Source organism: Protopterus annectens, chromosome 3.part1 (genome assembly GCF_019279795.1).
Source record: "Protopterus annectens isolate FY-2018-M chromosome 3.part1, PAN1.0, whole genome shotgun sequence".
Taxonomy (NCBI): domain Eukaryota; kingdom Metazoa; phylum Chordata; order Ceratodontiformes; family Protopteridae; genus Protopterus; species Protopterus annectens.
The window spans coordinates 52,808,465-52,831,741 of NC_056732.1; the positions used below are offsets into that span (position 1 = coordinate 52,808,465).

The 23,277-nt window shown below is 41.6% G+C and overlaps 1 protein-coding gene across 5 annotated transcripts in view; it reads left to right on the forward strand.

The window, feature by feature from the left end:
- The window catches only part of PPP4R1 (protein phosphatase 4 regulatory subunit 1), a 1,686,542-nt gene that overhangs the window by 1,340,269 nt on the left and 322,996 nt on the right, over positions 1–23,277 (forward strand). For all 5 annotated transcript variants that reach the window (XM_044066551.1, XM_044066553.1, XM_044066554.1 and 2 more), the window contains one exon: positions 1,119–1,304. In XM_044066551.1, coding sequence (XP_043922486.1) covers positions 1,119–1,304 — 186 coding nt within the window. The remainder of the gene's footprint in view (positions 1–1,118; positions 1,305–23,277) is intronic.

Genomic DNA, 23,277 nt, shown 5'->3' on the forward strand with positions numbered 1-23,277 from the left:
ACCCACCCGCCATCCCCTCTTTTTTTAGCTGGGTCTTATCTATAACTTTCTACACTATTCTACCTATGTGGTGTATTTGCTGGTTACTGAAGGTTTTGTTTTTACCGTATTGCATGTTTTGTAAGCAATATGTATTGCCTATCTTTTTGGGGGTACCTGACATCTGGGGCAAGAAAAACTGAAGAAAATGGCTTTTGCTGCTTCTTATATACCCCTGTCGCACTGACGTCAGGGAGGAGGCGACAGCAACTGACGCCGGACCAAGACTTTGGAACTGTGGCCAACTGCGGGACCGCCTGACGGCAGGATAACCCAAGTGTAATGACTGCAGCAGTGAAGACACTCGAACATCTACATTTATGGGAGGTACAAAACTGAACTTTCCAGTGTGTTCATGATTGATCTACTAACATTTTTTTTAGTGAGCTTTCATTTTGTTCAAAATACGTTACCTGTGACTAAAATGATGGTCTATCCTGATGTTAGGGACACTACTGTTCAACATTACAGGGTACCTAGAAGTGTGCACAGTGCCAGGCAGAAATGGAAGAAAATTCTCTCAGACATGTGGGCACACAAACTTACACACAGCAGCTGCAGGTATTGAACAGACCCTAAACAAACCCTGGAGCTGTGATGCAGTGATCTTATTGACTGAACCAGTCAATAAACTGAAGAGAGGTTAATTTTTCTGTGCCTCACACTTTCTTATTGTGGTCACTGTAAATGTTACACCATCATTGTGCTTTAACAGCAGTGCGGGCGGAAGAGCACTTTTTATAAATGTTTTCTGATTAAAGTATGGACAGTTGTGTTCATTAAAAAAAAAAGCTGCTGGATTGCTACCACAACCATTCCTTGCTACAGAATTTTGCAAGTCCTCAATGAAGTTACAGACTTGGTCCAACTCTGCATGCTTTCTTTTCACGTACAAAGATAATACAGACTGGTATAAAATGTTTAAAATTAAATTTTGTTTTTGGATCAAGTTCTTGAAGTCTGATTAGCTGTACAGTAGAATGTCTTGTATTGCTCTGGATAATAATCGTGTGTAACAACATTAGTGCTCTGGATAATAATCGTGTGTAACAACATTAGTGCTGCTGCTCTTTTTATAGAATATTATCCCTCAAGCCTTACTGGAGCAGTATTTATCCATGACGGATCCTTCTCGTGCACAGACTGTTGACACAGAAATTGCAAAGCACTGCGCATATAGCCTTCCTGGTGTAGCACTTACCTTGGGGAGGCAGAATTGGCATTGTCTTAAAAACACCTATGAAACGTTAGCATCCGATATACAGGTATGGCTTGTGTGTGTGTTTTTTTCTCTGTAGCTGTTTTAGAAATGTGTTTAATGTCAAGTCCATGAATAATCAGTTTGTTTACTTAAGCTCCGTTTAAACTGTTAAAAAGCATGCAGTTTGTTTTGAATTTTGTTCATCTACAACTGTTTTAGTAATCTTATTTCTCTTTGAAAGAAATCAGTTTCACACCCTTGTGGAACATTTGTGTGTGCTCATTAAGGCATGTATGTCCATATGTTTGAGTAAAATTTATCCTTATCCATTTATTTTAATAAAAACATTTAGGACTTTAATTAAATGTGCCATTGCATGTCATGCTTTTGACCATGGACTCAAAAAAAAACAAAAACAAAAAAATGCTGTAAAGCAGTAGAATGGAAGGTTGCCCCCTCCCCATAATTTCAATCTATTAAACTTTGTACTTATGGAAGTGTGACTTTTTCTTATATTGGTATCTGTAGTCTCAGTTTGAGGAGAATTCTGAGGCTAGTCTGGCCAAGGGATGAAAAAAGTGAGTATTGATATTCAGTAGACTGACCCTTCTCTGCATTGTCCAGTGGCCTGCACATGTGGCCCACCTCTCAAGGTATACTCAAGTGCTGCATTTGCCATTTCATGCATGTGAACCTTCTCTGCATGGTCCAGTGGCCTACACCTGTGGATCACCTCTCTTAAGGTATACCCAAATGCTGCACTTCCCATTTCATGCAGGTGAGCCTTCTCTGCATGGTCCAGTGGCCTGCACCTGTGGCCCACCTCTCCAAAGGTGTAATCAAATGTCACAGTTCCCTCTTCATGCATCACTCACACCGTCTGGATCTTCTGAAAGGCATAGTGTGAAGCGGACTACATTTAACTTCAGAAGAAAAATGTTTGCCTGAGTCTTCAAGCCTTGCAAGATGTGTGGCCATTGGATACCATATTGCATCTTCACAAGCTGCTGTTCTGCTTTGGATGTTTACATTACATTCCAAAATACTGTTAGTGACTGTGATTCAACACCAACATGTACTTTTTCAGTTTTGTTTTGTTTTTTGCCAGTTTAAATTTGAGACTGACCTCTTCCCAGGCTTCCAGATTTGGAATCAAAGAAGAGGACAGTAAAAGGAAAATTTCCTGGGGAATATTTAGTCAGCAGTCTGCTATGGTTAAATATCTTGGTGTTAATTTTATATAAGGACTTTAAAAATATGCACAGGTAAATTGCCACAGTTCAAACTAAAACTGAATGTTGGGCACCCTCTAAGAACTGTCTTACTGTTTCCTTTAGATAGAAGCTTGCATTGGTAATGCTGTTTTTCAGATAACTTTTGTTGCTGAAACTTATATACTGGAAAACTATATCTGCTTGAAATTGAAATGAACTTGAGAGACCTAAACAGGTGTTAAGTTTGCCAACCATTGTGCTCCTATTTATGCCATTGTAAGCTGTTTTAAAATTTTGCCTCTGTCACTTTTAGGAGTCATCTTGATTTATTTTACTTAAAAATCCTTTTACCTTCTATATTTGTATAACCCACCACCACCATCATGTATGTAACACATTCTTGTATTGGTACAAGATTGCTAAAACCTGCAATCCATGGACAACATCACAGTAAAGTCAGTAAGATACACTCAGTTTGTTGCACACTTCTTCCAAGTTGTGTTGGTACCATCTGGAATGAAATGTCCATTTTTATAAAAAGTGTCATAAATAAAGGTGAATTCTGCTTGTTTCTTGACATATAGAGACAAGAGCCCCTGAGAGCCCAAACTTGACTAGCAACCCAGGTACTGGCGACATAGCGGCATGATACAGCTAAAAACCTATACACCTCCGGGGGGGGGGGGTGGATTAGAGTTTGTATCTTAGGAACTGGACTGGTATTCCACAGCAAGAGTTGTTAATTGAAATGGGCACATCATGTTAATGTTCCAAACCTGACCTTGAGAAAGCAGCCAAGACCCTCTAATGGTAAATATGCAGTCCTACCAGAAGAAAGAGTCAACTCTGACAAAGCGATGACAGAAGGACAAAGTACTAAAAGTTGGAGACTGTGTGTGTGGAAAATGATTACTCACTGTACACCAAGCAGAAGACAAATTTGTTCTAGCAATCAGGGAATGTCAAAACAGGTGTGAGATTCAAGCTTACTTTATCCAGCTGTCTTCAAGATATTTTTTTCATGGCGGACAGTGTCATTGTTTGAGGCAGAATGTGTTAAAGAGGAAATAAAAAAGTTTGTCCAACAAAAAGTGACCTATCAAACAGAAGAGGGCTCTGCTGCTTATTATTTTGATTAATAAAGCTCATACAGTGCCTATGCCAGTGAAGTCATTTCCAGTGTTGCAAAGAAAATGCTTGAGTTACAGAACAAAAATCACAGGAGTTAACTTGAACATACAGGAGTACGTTGGAAATGAACCAGAGATGGGAGTTGGAGATCAACAGGAAGAAAGTCATCAACTCAGAAGTTGATGAATAAATATGGGGTTATAAAGTATTGTTCACTTTTGTGAAATATGGCGGAACAAGGAAACCTGAAAATATTGGACTTTTTTGACTTTGTTAAACTTGTGAGGGACTCCAAAGCATATGCACTTCTTCGTGTCATTAATGTTTGGAAGAGCAGTAAGGAGAGGGCAAGAGGAAGGAAAGAAGTAACCGCAAGTAAAATTTTGCTCAACAGTGTTTTTGTAAAACATGACCTATACTGCATGTTACATAGTAACACTTTTTTCAGTTATTTTTGTGTGCAGTAAGAATAATAAAATAAACAGGTGCCCCCCTTCTTGCTTTCTTTCTTGTTCAGTTGCAAAAAATTTAGGCACCACAGTTTAAAAAGAGACAAAAGCCTGGACAAAAGAGCATGATAAGTAAATTTGATATGCTTTCTCTTTCTTTTGCATGGGGGAAATAAGTGGATTAAGGCCCTTGACTTGATCTAACAAAATGTTTTAAGTGGAAAGTGGAAGAAAGTAAATAAAAGAACATTGAATGCAAATAAAAGTTTTACTTCAGTAAATGTTCACAGTGTAACATGAGAAGCTTGTAGTGGAAGACAAGTGTGTATCTCATTCTCTTGTTTCTATGGAGACAAACTGATAAGGGCAATAAAATGATGAGTGGATGGGGGATCGTAGGTTTACCCCGGGTATCACTTCTGTGTCACTGTTAGAGGCACAGTATACTAACCTCGAAAAAGGGCATAGCAAAATTAATTTAAAATGGGTGGCGAAAGCCAAACACACCCTGGCTAGGCTTATAAATGCCCTAGGGCAGATAGCCTAGTATGAACCTAAAAATAGAATATTTTTTTCTTCCAATGGCTAAAAAATGTTTTCTGAAAGGAATCAAGTTTTTTACATCTGGGACAGGATTAAAGAAGAGACAAAACAGATAGCACTTAGTGTAAGTAGCACAGGCTGTACTATGCATTTTAGCATGGATAACCTTAGTAAAGGTCACTTCAGTCCTGTAGTGTAGCTGTCAATCTAGGACTCTAGGACAATTTTCCTCTTAGTAGAGTTAAACTTCATTATTTGAAAATGTGCATAGTTTTGTGTACTTGTATTAATAGGCTCTGGGTATTTTTTTTTTGAGGGTTTTCATTAAAGCAGGAAGTCTTGTAAGATGTGACACAAGCTCAAATGGATATGACGAGAAACAACTGGTTAAAAGATCAGCCTGCCAAATGTATGCGTATAACACAAAAAGCTGAAACTAGACATTTTAAAAAAAATTATACATAACAGGTGAGAATAATGACTTCTTATAATGGTGACATTTTCCATATTATTTTGGCACGTGAATGGTCTCACAGGTATACCCAAAAGGGAGAGTAGTGAACTGTATTAAAAAATGCAGGATGCAAATAGCTGTGCTACAGGAAACATATCTGGAAAGAAATGAGCATGTGAATTTGATGGACAGGATTGCAGATTGGTAGTTCAGAGGAATATCCCAGACAAAGGAAAAGGGGAGATCTTATATTGCTAAGAGGAGTCCCAGCAGTAATAGAAGAGGAAAAAGGGTAATAATGGTATATATGTAGTACTAAGGGGCTTCTTGCAAGGGAGGGGATTACATTGCCATGTTTTTATATTCCACCTAAAACTACTGCAATGGAACTCAGAAAATTCTGGGAGAAATAGCTTTCAACATGGAATATTACTCATAGGTGAGGGCCTGAATTTGATTTGTAACAGTGAGGATGTATTTGGGGGGGATAGAACAGAAAATATAACAGAGAGGATATATTTTTGAAGAAATTTATGAAACTGTTTGGTATGGAAGATGCAAATTCAGTAGTAGGAGCTCTGAGAGAATTTACATGTTGTTCCCCAAGGTACGAAAACTGGAATAGGCTAGACAGAAGTTATATTTCACAGGTACGTGTGCATTTAATTGAAAGTTTTGATAAGCATCCAATAACTCTCAGATGACATGCCAATAATAACTAAAATAAAAATCATGATAATAGAAATAAGATGCTGGTGCTTTCCCACCTATCTGTTAAATAGAGAAGATTTTAAGGAATGGATAGTGGAAATTATTCGGGAGTTAAGGAAGATAGAAATTTCTTCAAAACTGTAGCTAGGGAGTGTGATAAAATGAAAATGGAGTCTAAAAGTAGGTTAGAAATAAAATAAAAATAGGTATGGCTAAGAAGTAACAAGAATTATTTAGAGGGACTGACAAATGTTAACGTATTTCAGAGTAGAGGGTATCTCACAGAACAAGAGGAGGCACAACTGCAAAATGCTAAGCAAAAAATGAGGGATTACCTTAATATGCATGAGTTTAGAATGACTGCTGTTAACCAATTGTTTTTGATAATAGCTAAAGAGCAGAAAAGCTTTTAGCACAACTGCTCAAGCAACAGAAGGTAGAAAGGGTTTTTGCTATGCTTAGGGAGCCTATAACAAGGGAAATAATCAGAGATCCTGCACAGACGTTCTGCAAACGTATTAGAAATATTTTGGACATTGTATGAAAATGTGATTAAAGCAAAGAAATGTGTGAATCAAGAAAAGGTACAAATAGAAATGTTTATGGAAAAATTAAATATGCCAAGGTTGGAGGTAGATGAGGCTCAGTTGCTAACAGTTAAGATCGGAGGTGGCTGTAACACCTAAAGATGGTAAAGACCCATCAGGTCCAGCTTCATGTCGGCCCATTTCAATTCTGAACCATGATTCTCAAGTGTTTGTCTATAATGTTTAAAAGAATGGCAAAAGTGATCCCAAAACTGATGGGTATGGATCAGTGTTTTTTGTGGAGGGGAGGCAACCATTTAACAACATTAATAGAACAATGATGATCCAGAGAAAAGCAGAATGTAAGAAAATACCACTGTTGGAGGAGAATCTTAATGCAGAGAAAATATTTGACAGAGTAAGCTGGGATTTTATGAGTAGGGCAATGGATGCATTTATGTTTCCTGATAAAATAGGGTTAATTAAGAGACTGTATGAAGTACCAGAAACAAGAATTAAAGCAGGGAAGCGTTCCTCTCTGATATGTTGTGTTTGAACAGAGGAACCATACGGGGATGTCTTCTTTCCCTTTTATTTGCTTTATATTTAGAGCCATTGGTAAATAAAATAAGGCACTCGGAAATGCAAGGATATAATTGGTGTGGTAATCAAGAAAACTGGCTTTATGTGCATATGCTATTTTGTACCTGATAAGTCTGAAGTACAAAAAAGCAGTGTAATCTTTCCTATATATATTTAATTAACATAGTGTCAAGTAAGGTGTCACTGCTCTCCCTTTAATGTATTGTAGTAATCGCAGGTTGTACTTTAAATAGATTTTTCTCCTTTACGAGTAGCAGTAATTTTCCTTCTAAAGGCCATGAAAGTACCTTTTGCATACATTAAGTATCTCAGAGAAAATGCAACATTTGCCTGTCGTCTTGCCTTGCCGTAATGCTGCTCCATTGTTTGTTTTTGTAACCTTTTATTAGCCTGGCCCTCCTCTTCCCTGCCCTACCTGCAGTTCCCACCCACCCGCATTTCATCTGCATTTTATGTGTCTAGATCTTTCCACCCTAACGTTCCACCCAGTTCACTTCAACTCATAGCCATCAACCTGTGTACTAGCACCTCACTAAACTTTCTGCAAACAAAATCCTTCCCCTTTGTGCCAACTCCACTCCTATCATTCCTCCTACACTTCAACGCACATTACTACAAAGTAATTTTAGCCACCACACAAGATCACTGTCACGTTATGCTTCCCAGTACCAAGGTGTTCGCACTTACCATGGTATAACTTTCTCCCTTACTAATAAAACCCTTGCATCCATTTTATTTACACTACCTTCTTTTTAACTACAGTGCAACAATGATATATGTGCAACTGCTGGCAAGGGTGATTTTAATTTCACTTGCACACATCACAAGCTTTTATACACACACCTACCTACATGGCAACTCGCACATGTACTTGAACAAATCTAATTTTCCTCCCATCATCTGAACTGTACCCAAAGACATGAAAAAAACAACTGCAGTAGACCCTACTCAGTACTAATTACACAACCTAATCCAAATATGACCACCCATTGCATAGTAGTACCATCAAACTAAACTCGGTGGTGACATCCATCCCAACCCTGGCCCCAACACTGTCCCACAACCAATACCAAATACTTCTTACCAGGCAAACCCATCTTACACCCCTCTGCTCAGTAGTAACCATACAAAGCATCTGCAGTAAAACTGTAGACTATTATGCATGCCTAGAATACTACAGCCCTAACAATAGTAGCTACCGAAACCTGGCTAAAACCAAAAGTAAGCAATAATGAACTACAGTTTTTGGCCACACCTGCAACCTTTTTTTCTGTGTACTGTTTATTTTGCCACTTCCTCTTTTCTCATTTCAGCTAAAATATACTTAAGAAACCACAAGGCTTAACTTCACGTACATGAATGATATCAATTACAAGCTCTTAGAGATTGATGAGACTCCACCTCTTCTATCTAATTTGATCAACCACCATCTCACTGCCCCCCTCTGTCACAATTTCATCACTCTGTCCTCAGCTATCCAAAGCTAATACTCCGTGTAACAGTCGAGTAGCCCCAACAGTTCTTTTTCTGTTAGTTTTGTGTCTCAGTCTTCAATGTAACAATAATTGCTCTACTACTAACATATACTATATTTCATTGTCAACCACCTTCCCCCCTAAAAGTTTCATTGTTTTAATCACTAGAAATTGCAGGTAATATTACAGTATATTTTGCAATATGTATATCTTGTTACACACAAGCTTTTGTCTATTTCTAATGAATGAAAGCAGTTCCCTGTGCTTTCTCCTACTAACTTGGTGAACTTGGGCAATGTTCATCGTGTTACCCTGCTGCAGTCATCACACTTGGTTATCCTGTCGTCAGGCGGTCCCGCAGTCGGCCGGAATTCCAAAGTCTTGGTCCGGCGTCGGCTGCTGTCACTTCTTCCCTGACGTCAGTGCGCCAGGGGTATATATAATGCATCCGACGCCGTTTTCTCCAGTCTTCCTTGCCGCGCGGTGCCCGAAGCAGAAGCAATTTGCAAGTGCCGGTCGGCTGACTCCTGACATTTTCAAAGTCGAATTTCAGATCCGAAGTCTTCAATAAAGCTAAGTACCCCATTGGGGAAACTTTTCTTGCCTCAGACCGATGTCAGAAAAAGTTAACAATTGTATTTCTTGTGGGAAGCAAATACCGCATAAGGATTTTCATTCTTACTGCATACCTTGCCTAGGCCCAGACCACGACGTCACTGGTTGTCATTTTTGTGCTAGGTTTAATAAGCGTACTATAAAAAGACGCTTTGATTTCGCACGACACTACTTCGGTAAAAAATTTAACTACACTATGCCGTCGGAGCAACTGACTACCGGCGTGCACAAAAAACGCAAGGATAAGGACAGGCAGCCTAGACCCAAGCCAGACTCCGAGGCCTTGGCTGGTCCGGTCTCCGGTTCACCGGTCTTCAGTGAGGCTCTGATGCAGCCCCTGACTACCGCAGATATGGAACCCGAGACCGCTTCGGAGCTTTTGGCGGAGAGTACTAGGCCGACGCAGCCATTTTGTCTAGCCCCTACCGACGACACTGCTAAAAAGATGTCGGTGCTACAGAAACACCTTCCGTTTCTGAAGGCGTCTTCAGACCGACGACGCTCACCTTTAAAACGTATCCTAAGACCAAGACTCTTATTAAACCTAAAAAGACTGCACTTCAGTCTCCAGTTCAAGGCCCCATGCCTAAGAAACAGATGCTCAAAATGGCTGAAGACTTGATCTCTTTAATCAGGGGTTCCCAACCCCCACCCGACAAAAGGCCTAGACAAGAGGAAGATTATGCCTCCTCTGAACAAATGTCTATTTCCTCAGGCTCTTCTGAGGAACAAGATTACTCCTTCTCCCCTTATGAAGATTCTGATGCTGAGGATTCTATTCCCTCAGCTTCTCCTCCTGAAGACTACTCCTTTGGGGAAACTTTACACATTATGAGGGAACATTTTCACTGGGAAGGTCAGGACTACTCTGACTCAAAGAAAAGGCTCAGAGAGTTACTTTTACTCCCCCAGCACAGACCAATTGCCATCCCCCCGTTTTAGACATTGTGGATGATGTTTACTTAGAATCCAGTTTGAACCCAGATTCTGTGCCTCCTGCTCCAGCCAAACCTGACGGATACTATAGAGTGCCTGATTCCCACAAATTTCTTTATAAAAGCCCTGTTGCTGATCCAGAGACTATCTCCCAGGGCCCTAAAGGGGCTAAGGCTTCTATGGCAAAAAATCCTGTACCCTCTGAAAGGGACTCCAGAGCACTAGATAGGTGGGGGAAAAAGGTTTACACTTCAGCCACTCTAGCTATGAGGGCACTAAATTGCCAATTTCACATGCTAAAATATCAGCAATTTCTAATGTCTCAGTTAAGACAAAAAATGAGCACACTCTCTCAACAGTCTGAATTGAAAGAAATGCAGGATCTGTTGCATGCAGCTGAACAGGTGGGCAAACATACTTTACAGTGTGGGTTTGATTCTTTGGAGGCTTCCTGCAGAGCAGCTGTCACTGGGTCTGTTATATGTAGGCATGCTTGGTTAAAGGAACAAACTCTGCCTGATCATGTTAAAGCAAAGCTTCTAGATGCTCCCTTACAGCAGGATGTTCTTTTTGGAGTTAAAGCAGAAGTTGTCTTAAAGAAAATGGAGGATAAGGCAAAATCTATGCAGACAGTCAAAGATTTCCTACAGGTACAGCCCCCTCGCTTCAGCAGAAATTTGCCAACAAAAAATTGGTCCTTTCCAGCTGACAGACCACAGAGGGGTAAATACAGACATCCAAGAGGCAGAGGACAACCACAAGCTCAGTACAAACCTCGACAATGGGGCACTGCAACACAGAAGGGATGAGAAGACAGGTCCCAAACTACCAGAAGGCAAACTCAATGACTTGCACCTCATCTGGCCAAGCAACACTCTCTTGGCAGCCCCCTTGGGAGGAAAACTCACACTTTTTTCAGACAACTGGCACATTGTCACAAAGGACAAATGGGTCCTAGACATAATTTCAAGAGGATACAGATTCCATTTTCACACCTTGCCAATGAAAAGAGGAATGCCAAACCTGCCACAAAATTAATGGGCAGAGGCACAAAAACAAATTACAGCTCTCATGGACATGAAAGCCATTCAACTGGTACCTACTCGAGAGCAAGGCCAAGGATTTTACTCAAGACTCTTTCTAGTTCCCAGAAAGGACAATGCCTGGAGACCAATTCTGGACCTTTCAATTCTAAACACCTTCTTACAAGTACCCAAATTCAAGATGCTAACACTACAGCAGCTTCTTCCCATGTTGGGCAAGAAAGCATGGCTAGTAACGTTGGACCTCAAGGAGGCATACCTGCATGTCCCTATCAGACAAAGTTGCAGAAGATACCTCCGTTTCATTGCAGGTTCAACCCATTACCAATTCTCTGCACTGCCCTTTGGCTTATCTATTGCGCCCAGGGTCTTCATAAAATGCCTGGCACCAGTAATTGCATACTGCAGACAAAGAGGAATTCAAATATACCCATACCTGGACGACTGCCTCATCCAAGCAGAAAGCAAGAACATCTTCTTACAACATCTGGCTTTTGTAAAACATCTTCTAAGTTGCCTGGGGTACACAGTAAACGAAAAGAAATCAAAACTAGTACCCTCACAAAATATGATTTCCTGGGTGCCAGCTTGAATACAACGGCCCAGAAGGCTTATCTGAAGCCAGACAAACAACTACAACTGACTCAATATTTCAAAACAATGGCAACAAAGACCCAACTACCTGCAAGAAAAATTCTGCAGGCCTTGGACTTCATGGCAACTTGCATACTACTAATACCATTTGCAAAGCTACATATGAGGAAATTACAGTGGAACCTAAAAAGCGTATGGTCTCAATGCAGCCACAGCTTGGACACAATGATATCTCTCATTCCCTGCCTACAACAGGAGTTTCTATGGTGGTCACAGCCATGTCACCTCAACAAGGGTCAGCCTTTCACCTTGCCCCCAGCTGGGCAAACTATGACAACAGATGCATTGGACTACGCCTGGGGGGCACACATGGCAGGACTGTGCGTTCAAGGCGTATGGACTGCAGATCAAAGGAATCTGCACATCAGTCAAAAAGAGATGCTAGCTGTACAGAATGCTCTGACAGCCTTCAAGAATCTATTACATCCAGGACAACTTACAATAAGGACGGACAACACCACAGTAATGTGGTACATAAACAGGGGGTACACACTCCTACCCTCTATGCAGGCAAGCAATGACCTTGTGGAACACAGCTCTGGCTTACCAAGTTCAGTTACAGGCTCAGTTCCTGCCAGGAAAAAAGAACACATTGGCAGACGACCTCAGCAGAAACATCATGGATCCCCACGAGTGGAAACTGGATCCACAAGTATTTGCAATGATAACTCAAAAATGGGGCCTTCCAGACATAGACCTGTTTGCCAGTCCTCAAAACTATCAACTAACAAAATTTCGTACAAGGACGCTGCACCATCAAGCTTGGAAAGTGGACGCACTCTCATTCAGTTGGAAAAACCTGACAGTATATGCCTTCCCTCCATTGCCTCTCCTCACAAAGGTGCTTTTGAAAGTCAGAAAGAGACCACGACTGATACTCATAGCCCCAGACTGGCCACGCCAGCACTGGTACCCACTGTTGAGGAATATGGCCCAGGGCCCACCTTGGATTTTACCACAAATTGCCCATTTGCTCACACAGCAAAACAATCAGATTCTTCACAGCCAGCTCAAAACTTTAAATCTGGCTGCATGGCAGATCACCTAAGCATCCAGCCAGCTCCTCTTTCCCAAGCAGTTATGGATGTTATTCTGGAAGCTAGGAGGCCCAGCACCAGGAAGGCCTATTCGGACAAATGGAAAAGGTTTTGTGCCTGGAACCAAGCTAAAGACCAAAACACACTTCAGCCTCACATGCCTCAGATTCTACAGTATTTAACTGAGATGTTGCACAAAGGACTTTCTTTTTCTTCCATTAAAATCCATGCATCAGCTATTTCAGCCCACTACAACACGGATCCACCCTTATTTTCGCATCCACTTCTAAGACAGTTCCTCAGAGGGGCAAAAAACATTAGGCCCCCCAGGAGAGCACCTACACCAACATGGGACCTCAATTTTGTTCTGGAAAAACTTACGCTACCTCCCTTTGAACCAGCTTTCTCTGCAGTTCTACAGTTTCTATCATGGAAGACTGCCCTGCTGCTAGCAATAACTTCAGCTAGAAGATTCTCAGAGCTGCAGGCACTAATGGCAGTGGAACCTTTCCTCATTTTCCATCAAGACAGAGTTTCTCTACAAACTAATCCTTCCTTCATGCCTAAGGTGGTTTCCAGTGTGGCTTTAAATCAAATCATCCACTTACCCACCTTCTTCCCAAATCCACAGAACAAAGGAGAAAGACTCCTGCATTCCTTGGACATTCACAGGCAACTTCGTTACTACTTGGATAAAAATAAGGTTTTCAGAAAATCTGACCAGCTCTTTGTATCCTATGCTACAGCTTCACAAGGGAAGGCTATATCAAAACAAACCATTTCCAAATGGGTAGGACATTGCATTCGTTTTTGCTATACCCATCATGGAAAACCAGTTTCTGCTACCATTAGGCCCCACTCTACCAGGGCAACAGCTACATCGACAGCCTTCCTCAGGGGGGTTCCAACCAAGGAGATTTTGGAAGCTGCAACTTGGAGTTCAGTACACACCTTTACCAAACACTATCACTTACCACTTTACTCTAAGACTAGAGCTGGCTTCGCCACTGCAGTTCTGCAGGGATTTCTAGCCTCCTCTAACCCTCTATAACTCCTCCACCCATCCTTAGCTTTGGGATTCTACCCAAGTGTGATTACTGCAGCAGGTTAACACGATGAACATAGTACAGTTTTGTACCTACCATAAATGTAGATGTTCGAGTGTACACCCTGCTGCAGTCCAGGTTACCCTCCCTCCATCCCCTCTGATTTAACTGACTAAATCTCTACAATACCTTCCTGATGTATTTGCTTATAGCTGGAGGGATTTTGTGTTTGTGCAAATATTACTTAACTTGGTACTAATTACTGACCACCTTTTTGGGGGCACCTGACATCTGGGGCAAGAAAAACTGAAGAAAATGGCGTTGGATGCATTATATATACCCCTGGCGCACTGACGTCAGGGAAGAAGCGACAGCAACCGACGCCGGACCAAGACTTTGGAATTCCGGACGACTGCGGGGACCGCCTGACGACAGGATAACCCAAGTGTGATGACTGCAGCAGGGTGTACACTTGAACATCTACATTTATGGTAGGTACAAAACTGTACTTTCTGAGGCAGTGTACCAATTGCCTCATGTACACAGATAACCCTCTTCTCTTACCTTCCAGCAGTCAGACGTCTGAGAGATGCACTCATATCACCAAATTGAAAGCTATGCACTCTCCAGCCAAGACCGGACTAGCTGGTCAAGAGGAGGTCAGCACCTGCACCACACCACATGGAACACACAGCCCTCCAGAACACCCACCATCACAGCTCTCACATAAAAACACAAACCACACACCCACCTTTGCGGATGCACTCAATAGAAATTTACCCAAACAGCTGAGACCTCCAAGACAGAAACGCACTGGACCATCACATCACAAGACAAACCACTGGACACACAGCTCACCTCCACAGTGTAGCCCTCAACCTAAGCCCCTAAGGCTAAGCAGCTTGCCCAGTACACTAATCATAGGTGACTCAGTAGTGTGGCACACAGATGTCCCACTCACTAGGTTGAATAAGGAGAAGGTAACAGTCGGCTATCAGGTGCCAGAGTCCGATACATAACACACGCACTCGGGTCACTCCACAAGTACATGTATGAGACTCATTGTCCATGTGGGTGTGAATGACCTGAGATGCACCTCCCTAGACTACATGAAAAGAGACATGGTGGAACTCTCTGATTATGTGCCCCAGGCAGGTATGACACTAGCCCTGAGCAGTATCCTACAGTTAACCAGAATGATACCACTGTGCAAACAAAAAAAATGATTGACTTCAACAATTGGCTAGGTTTCTGGTGTCATTCTAGGGGGATCCAGTATCTCTGCTTGGGATATGATATGATTGACAGACCTCGATGCTTTGCCAGAGATGGCCTGCATCTGTCACCCCTGGGTTTCTGGGTACTGGCTAAGGCTCTTGACACCCTTATAGTGCCTTTTTTAGGTGGTGTTCCAGACCAAATTACCACCGTAACAGCTATAAATAAATGCAATCTGAGGATCATGCTGCTCAACGCTTGAAGTCTAAATCTCAAGATGCACTCGCTCGAAGCACTCCTCAAAATGGAAAATATCGACATTTGTGCTGTAACGGAGACCTGATTTAAAGCAGCAGAAAGAAAGCACTCCTGCTCTACCAGGCTATAACTCATTCCACACCTTTTGGCCCTGAAACATGGACTGAAGCTCCAAAGGTGGTGGTGTCTCCATATTCATAAAGGATATGTACACCTCCAGACTGGTAGCCCAGCATAACGCATCTTGAGATACTCCAGGTAGAACTAACATTAGGTAAAATGGCGATTCAGGTCGTAGCCTGTTCCCAACCATGTCCTTAGACTCTCACTCCATGTACCTAAACACCCTGGAATCTGTCAAGGTCCAGCTCAACACTCTCATACTAGGAGACTTCAACTAATCCTCCATCAGCTGGGAAAAACTAGTTACGCACCAATATACTGGCTCAACCCTTCCTGGAATTCATCAATTCCAATGCCCTGGACCAGCTCATTCTTACCCCCGAGGAAGCAACATCCTTGACCTGGTTATTACTAACATGGACAACTATTGCTCTACACCAGTACTCAATGCCTCCCTGGTTAGATCCTACCACAAACTGATCACCATGGAAATCCACATCTCACCCCCCCACACACACACACAAAGGTGTCCACCATGAAAAGCTTCTCCAAAACTGACTTTGGACTCCTAAAAACAGAGGTGGCTAACTTCACGGCACCCATGCCAGTGGAAAATAGATGCATGACTGCTGAATCATACACCAATGTACTGTACGAACATGTACATAAATGCATGGAACAAGCCATACCTAACAGAATCAAGATGCTCTCCTCCAAAAAAAGGAAGCCAGTCTGGTGGTCCCGTGCCATTAATAAACTCTAGAACAGAAGGAAAAAAAACTGTTGCAGGAAAAGGTGAAGTCCCAAGACTGCAAAAATTCCCTTATTAGCCTCAACAAAAAGTTGAGATCCCTCATCAAAACCTCCAAAGCCAGCTATGAAGGCAGAATTGCAGCAGACACTAAAAACAACCACAAAGCCTTCTTCAGTTATATCAAGAATCTCCATGGCAATGCCCAGATTTGCTCTGAGTTACTGCACAATGGTACCTCTTGTACTGAGCCAACAGATATTGCCAACATACTGGCCAACAGATTCAGTGCCAACTTTACCCCTCCACCCCCAAAGGACCAGTCTCAGTACCGGAAGAATGCCAGGCACCCTGCATTACTGTAGCACAGGTTAAAGCTCCATTGTCTAAGGCCAAGAGTACAGCTTCCATGTGACCCGACAATATCTCTGGCTGTGTGTTCTACAAGATTTACAAAGTGAACTGGCACCACATCTGTGTGCTCTGTTTACTCACAGCCTCATCTCAGGCTTTGTCCCTACCGAGTGGCGCACTGCTACAGTCATCCCTCTCCCTAAACGGGGAGTGACTACAGACCCTGGGAATTATCACCTCATTAGCTTGACGAGTCTGATATGTAAGACTATGGAGCTCATCATCATGGACCTAATTAACAAGGATATAGGGAATCGCCAAACTCTAGATCCCACACAGTTTGGTTTTGTGAAAGGTAGTTCATGACTTCTCAACCTGGTTGGCTTCTTTGAGTCCATCACCAGAGCGGTGGATGCTGGTAAGGCAGTTCATACAACCTACCTCAATCTGGCCAAGGCCTTTGATACCATTCCTCACTCAGGAATTATTGATAAACCCACCAAACTAGGCATCAATCCCTATATCATTAGGAGGGTTGCAAATTGGCTCACAGATACAGCACAGAGTGTGAAAGTAGCAGACACCAAGTCAGACTGCCGACTAGTCACGAGTGGAGTCCCACGGGGATCAGTCCTGGGTCCTCTCCTGTTTGGCATCTACTTCTCAGAAGTCCAGGCAAACATGGAGAGACTCTGGCTGACCAAATTCGCAGACAACTGCAAGCTTGGAGCCATTATTAACTGCCCAAGTGATGCAGACATCCTACAGAAAGGCCTCACTGAGACCGGTGACTGGTGTCAAAACCATGGCCTTAAGCGTAATGCCAAAAAGTGCACCATCATCCCCTTTGGGAAAAACTCAGTACCCACTAATTAACACATCGATGGGAGCCCACTGAAGGCATTATAAGAGATCTGGGGACACAGGTTGACAGCAACCTCTTCTTCGACCCCCACATTGCCACTGTGGTCAGAAAGTCCTTTTATGTGGCACATCTCATTACCAAGGCTGTTGCATCCAGGAAAAAAAAGAGGTCATCATTTCTCTCTACTCTTCCTTCGTTAGACCAGTCATAGAGTATAATGCCCCATTTGGCATGTGCCTCACATGTCACCTGCGCAGCAACTATAGAGACCACAAAAGTACCTCACGAAGTGGATCCTAGGCCTTAAACACATGTCCTACATGGACAGACTCAAAAAAACTCCAGCTGTTCTCGGTCTCATATCATTTACAAAGCTGTGATTTCTGCTTGACTTACAAAACCATGTCTGACCCAGCTCTGTTAGAAATGCTACATCTAAAGAAATCTCAAACCCTCCGCACCACACGCTCCAGAGACCTCAACCTCAATACCACAATCAATAGAACATGCTGGAGGGGCAGGTTCATAATAAAATATGTAATACTCAGAAAAGGACATTTTATTGTTATGGAACATTTTGAAACAGTTTCAAGTCTTTTTAGGATATAAAATTAATGAAGGTAAAACAAAAGTTGTAAGTATAAACTGTGTACTCTCTCACAAATTGGTTCAGCAATACTCATAGTTATGGGGACACAATAAGATATGACATATTTAGGAGTTTGGACTAAAATGGCTGCTGTTATGGCAGCTAAGAATACATGAGAAGATACTAAGTAAAAGACAGTATAAAAACTGAAAAACAGGAAGCCCCCTTTTTATTGATATGGATAGTAAGATACAAGCAGTGTAAATGTTTTTAGCCCCTTTAGTTGTATGTATGTGTCAAGTATATTTTTTCAACCAGAGGAGAAGTTGTGAACTAATTAAGAGCTGGAGGAATCTATCTGGTGGGAAGAGGGGAAGAGTTAAGCTGGATACGTTGATCCTTTCCGTGGTACAAGGTGGTTTAGGATTACCTTATTTGAATTATTTGAGCTACACAGTTAAGGCCCATATACATAATTCAAAATGGAAAGGAATGATGATGTAGTGGAGGAAGGGGTTCAAAAAACAGAGAGAGAGAATTTTGAATGCAGGTCTTTGAGGAGAGTATCAGCCATACAGAATTTTATATTTATGAAGTAGCAGAAAGTATTCTAAGAACTAAGTCAATGCAACAATGGAGAAAGGAGATTTTGCCAATAGGGATAACTGCAAGTGGGGGTACAGAAAGTGGGCTAGAGTGGGCTGGAATATACTGGAGAAAACTAGCAAAGAAACCAAGTATTGAGAGCAAATAACTAGAAAGAGAAAGTAATAGTGGAATGAGGCTTTAGAAGACTTTTGGACTGCAACCTCTAGATCATCTTCTCTACCAGTGAGATACATATCAGAGTATATGCAAAGAGAAAGGAATAGGGAAATCTTAAGTGAAAGACTTGCTTTGGTGGAGTTTTCACGTAACACAAGCAAAAGGTTGTAATTTAAATGGAGGGGAGGGGGGTGAGCACCCTGTTAACACCTGCTGGTCTGCCAGCTGTCTCACAGATAGGATGTAGATAATCCAAATGGAAGTTACCTCCATAAAGAGACCAGTCACCAATAGTCCCCCAGGGTTCTGTGCTAGGACCTCTCCTATTTATCTACTTTTCCTAACGTAAAAGCTAATAGCAAAGGGGTCTGGGTGACTGTTGCAGATGGACTGCAAGCCATGAGCAGTCATTGAATCCCTATGCGACTTGGCCATCCTCCAGGAAGGTTTGTCCCAAACAAATAACTGGTGCCAAAATCATGGACTGAAACTAAATGCCGAAAAGTACATCATTGTGTCTTTTGGGAAGTCATCTACCCCAGAGAACTACCACTTTGACAACACCCCTAAGAACTGACCCAGCTGTTCAAGATTTGGGAACTTATGTGGATAGTGACCTATCTTTTGGCCCATGTGTCCATTGTTGTAGGAAAGGCCTTCTATATTGCACAGCTTATAAACAAAGGAATTGTGTCTAAATGCTAGGGATGCCATTGTCACCTTTTACCATTCCCTTTTTAGGCTAGTCACTGAATATAATGTCCCCTTTGGCATGTATCTTTCCAGAATGCAAGGCCTAAACAACATGCCCTACATGGACCAACATAAAGCCCTATCACTATACTTTGTGTCCTACAGACTGTTAAGAGGTGACCTGTGTCTTGCATACAAGGCATTCTCTGACCTAGTACTGATGGATTTACTGTACATTCACAAGTGAGATGGTATCAGAAATACTCTGTCTAGGAATCTAAACTTCGTCAACATCGAGCAGTGTAGTGAGACAGGTATATCGCTCAGAGGATACTGCTGCTCTGGATCAGACTTCCCATCCACATAAAACAAAGCTCCTCCCTTTCCATAGTCTAGCACAGATTAAATCTATGGATGGGAAACAGAAATTTTACTCCAGGACTGCCCCCTGTAGTACTAATGGATAGACGCAACTTCTAAATGCTTTATTGTGTTCATGGGTCCCTCCAAATGTATCTATGGTATGATCCCTCTTATTGTCATTAGGAGTCCTATATAATTGTCAACCATGGGATGGGTAAGGCCAGTCCGTAACCAAATTGGATAGGGTATTTTGAGCACAAACAGGGAAACTGGCTAGGCTAATAAAATGGTCCACAAGGGCAGCCATCCTAGTTGTTAGCTGTGAAAGTAAAATGAAGTTGAGGAGTTCCAGAAATAAGGACAGAGTGGGATTTTGGATGCATACCATTAAGGAGAGTAACAGGCAAATATTATATTCATAAAGTTGCAGAAAGAATTCTAAGAAATTAGCCAGCACTTTAATGGAGAACAGAGATTTTGCCAATAGTGATTGGTCTTTCAGAAATATTGGATGAGCAGATGGAGCTGGGACAGAGGGTCTGAACTACTTAAACATAGTAAGACCTTGCATTTAATCATTTTAGCTGCCAAAAAATCAGTTACTAGAAAGTAGACATGTAAACCAACTGTATTTGAAGTACTGAATATTGTATAAGAAGTAAAAGAAATGGAGGTGGGATCTTTAGACAGGAGAAGGGGCTAACTGCATAAAAATGAAATTTGTGGGAACAGTGCATGCAGAGTAATGTTCAGGAGGAAAAGTCAGGTTTAAGACAAGGTAGGAATTTAGCAATTTATACAGTATTTGAATGACACAACAAAACAACATATGTAATGTGCAATTCCTGTTAATATATTTGTGCCTGTGTTTTAAGTGATAATTTAATAAAGGTTTTAAAACATTAGATTGCCCTCCAAACAGGTACCCACTTCTGATGATCACCAGTCATGCGATTGCCAAGAAAGCAGTAGATTTACGATAAAAACAGTCCAGGTGTTCCAAGCTTGTCTGCTTGGAACACCTGGACTGTTTTTATCATAATTTGATTGTGCTGTTCTGGTTTTTGGTTAAAGCAGATAATGTATTGGTGACAGTAACGTGTTTCAACTTTCTGATGCTATAATGCAAGCTACCTCACAACTGGCTCATGCTGTGTGTTTTATTGCATGTCTGATTGTATGACTTCCTGCCAGTAAAATAAAGAAAGATGCCTGTGAAAGAAAATGGTTTTTGACAGTAATTTCCTTTCATAGTTTTCTAGTAAGATGACTAGATCTGGCTCATTAACCATTGAGATTGGTTTCTCTTAACAGCTTATCTAAAGTTCTTACCTTCTGTTGAGACAGGGCATGGATGTGAAAAAGGGTGTATCTGAGACATCAGGCTAATGAATATCATGAATTCTCACTTCTGATTTAATTTTCTCCCATTTTAATGGGAAGCTGTGGAGTAATTATTTTGCTTGTAAATGGGACTATATTACATCGTTGAAGGGGCTGTTCATCAGCACATAATAATGGAAATACCAAAACCTGGAGCGGACACACAAGTAAATTTTTTTCTCTACGAGGTAGGGGGCAAAGCCCCTCACCCACCCCTAACTAAATATACCAACTCGGAGATCGCACTACAGGGGAGGAAAGGGCAAATCCCTGATGATGACCAAGTGATTTTTTTTCCTCTCTGAAAAAAATCGCTTATGTGGCCGTTCAGGGTTTTGGTATTTCGATTATTGTGGTCGAAGAAATGGCGTTCGATGAACAGCCCCTTCGGCTATTTAATATCATATCTTCCTCAACCCTAAACCAATTAATTCTTCTCAGCTTGTCCTACCTAAACTATTTTATTATACCTCTCAACACTTGTCACTCTCCCCCTTTCACACAACTAATTCATTCTGCAAACAACCCACACTCTCCCCAGTCTTCATTTCTCCCCATCTGTTCCTCTACAACAATACTACACTATTCCCCTATAAACTCAGACCCATCTCCAGCAAAACTTCACCCTTCCTTATCAATACTACTCCAGTAAAACTAACTTACAAACATGAAACTAAACTATCCAGACACCTTTTTTCACATATTCGTCATTTCATCACTATCCTTCTTCTCTGGCGATATCCACCCAAACAACCAGTAAATCCCTCCACTTTACAGCTTGAAATGCTCAAAGCATATGCAATAATATCCCTAACCTCCATGCCTGGCTTATCCACAATCAACCAGATATTCTATCCGTCTCTGAAACCTGGTTGAAACCTCACATAAGACTCTGAACTAATACCACCCAACTACTGCATACTTACAAAAGATAAAACGGACAAAAATGGTGGGGGAAGTTGCTCTCCTCATCCTCTCTCTCTGTTACTCCCTTCACCAAACCTATTCCACAATTTGATAATGCAGAACTAATTCCAACCCTACTTCAGATAAACAAATATAAATTCAGCTGTATGGTTACCCTTTATATCCCTCCTGGAGACAGTGTCACAGTACTCGAAGACATTCTGTCTTGGTTTGCTACCAGTGTAACTAACGAGGCCATCATCCTGGGTGATGTAAACATCAACTGGGACACTATTCAATCTCCCACAAACCCTTTAAATGTAAACCTCTACAACTTCTCTCAGCTCATCAATGCCACAACTAGACCTTCCAAGGACTTGTCTATTGGAAGTACCCTTGACTGGATTCTATTATCTCATCCTCACTAGATCTCTGACAGTGGTACTCTTCCTTGACCCACTCTGTGACCATTTTCCTACCTTTGGCCACTGTCTGTACTACCCCTTACAACTAACCAATACCTATATCTGTACCCGGTCCATAACAAACTTTAACCCCAGTATATTTACAAACTTGCTTAAACTGGAACCCACTAAAAACCTTTATCCCTAGATAATACTATTACCTATTTCAATACAACTTTCCTACACTTGCTAGACTCCCTGGCCCCCCTGAAAACAAAATGAATTAAAAGTAAATCCATCCCATGGTTAACTAAAGACACCTTAAGCATTATGAGACTCCGAGACAAAGCTTGGAAATGCTACCTGAAAAACAAAACTACCACCACCCTTAATGAATACAAACTATTGCGTAACAAAGTAAAAAAAAAATACTTCAGACCGGAAATCTACACTACAAATTAATCACAATACAAACCCAAAAAAATTCTGGGATGAAATCTCCTCTCTCCTTAACCCTGGTAAAAAAGAAAACCCCTGCCGTGACCCAAATGATCCCAAAATTGACCTAGCTACACAGTTCAACTCTTTCTTCATTAATTCCATAGCCAAACTATAACAACCTCCTTCACTAACCATCCGACCTCCACATCCCTATAGTCACCTGCCTCTTCCACTTCTAGTACCTCTTCTTTCTCAGGTACCTCCACCTCACAACCCCCTCCCTTCTCCATACACACCATCCCCATCTCTACTGTTAAACTCCTACAAAAGCTGAAACCGGGTTCCAATGCCCCAGACCAAATTCCCCTCTTATTTAAAGATAGCTGCTGAAGCCATAGCCCTTCCCATCTGTATCCTAATAAACTGGTCAGCCCTGGAAAAAGGCCTGTATTATTCCACACCACAAGGGTGGGAGCAACAATAACA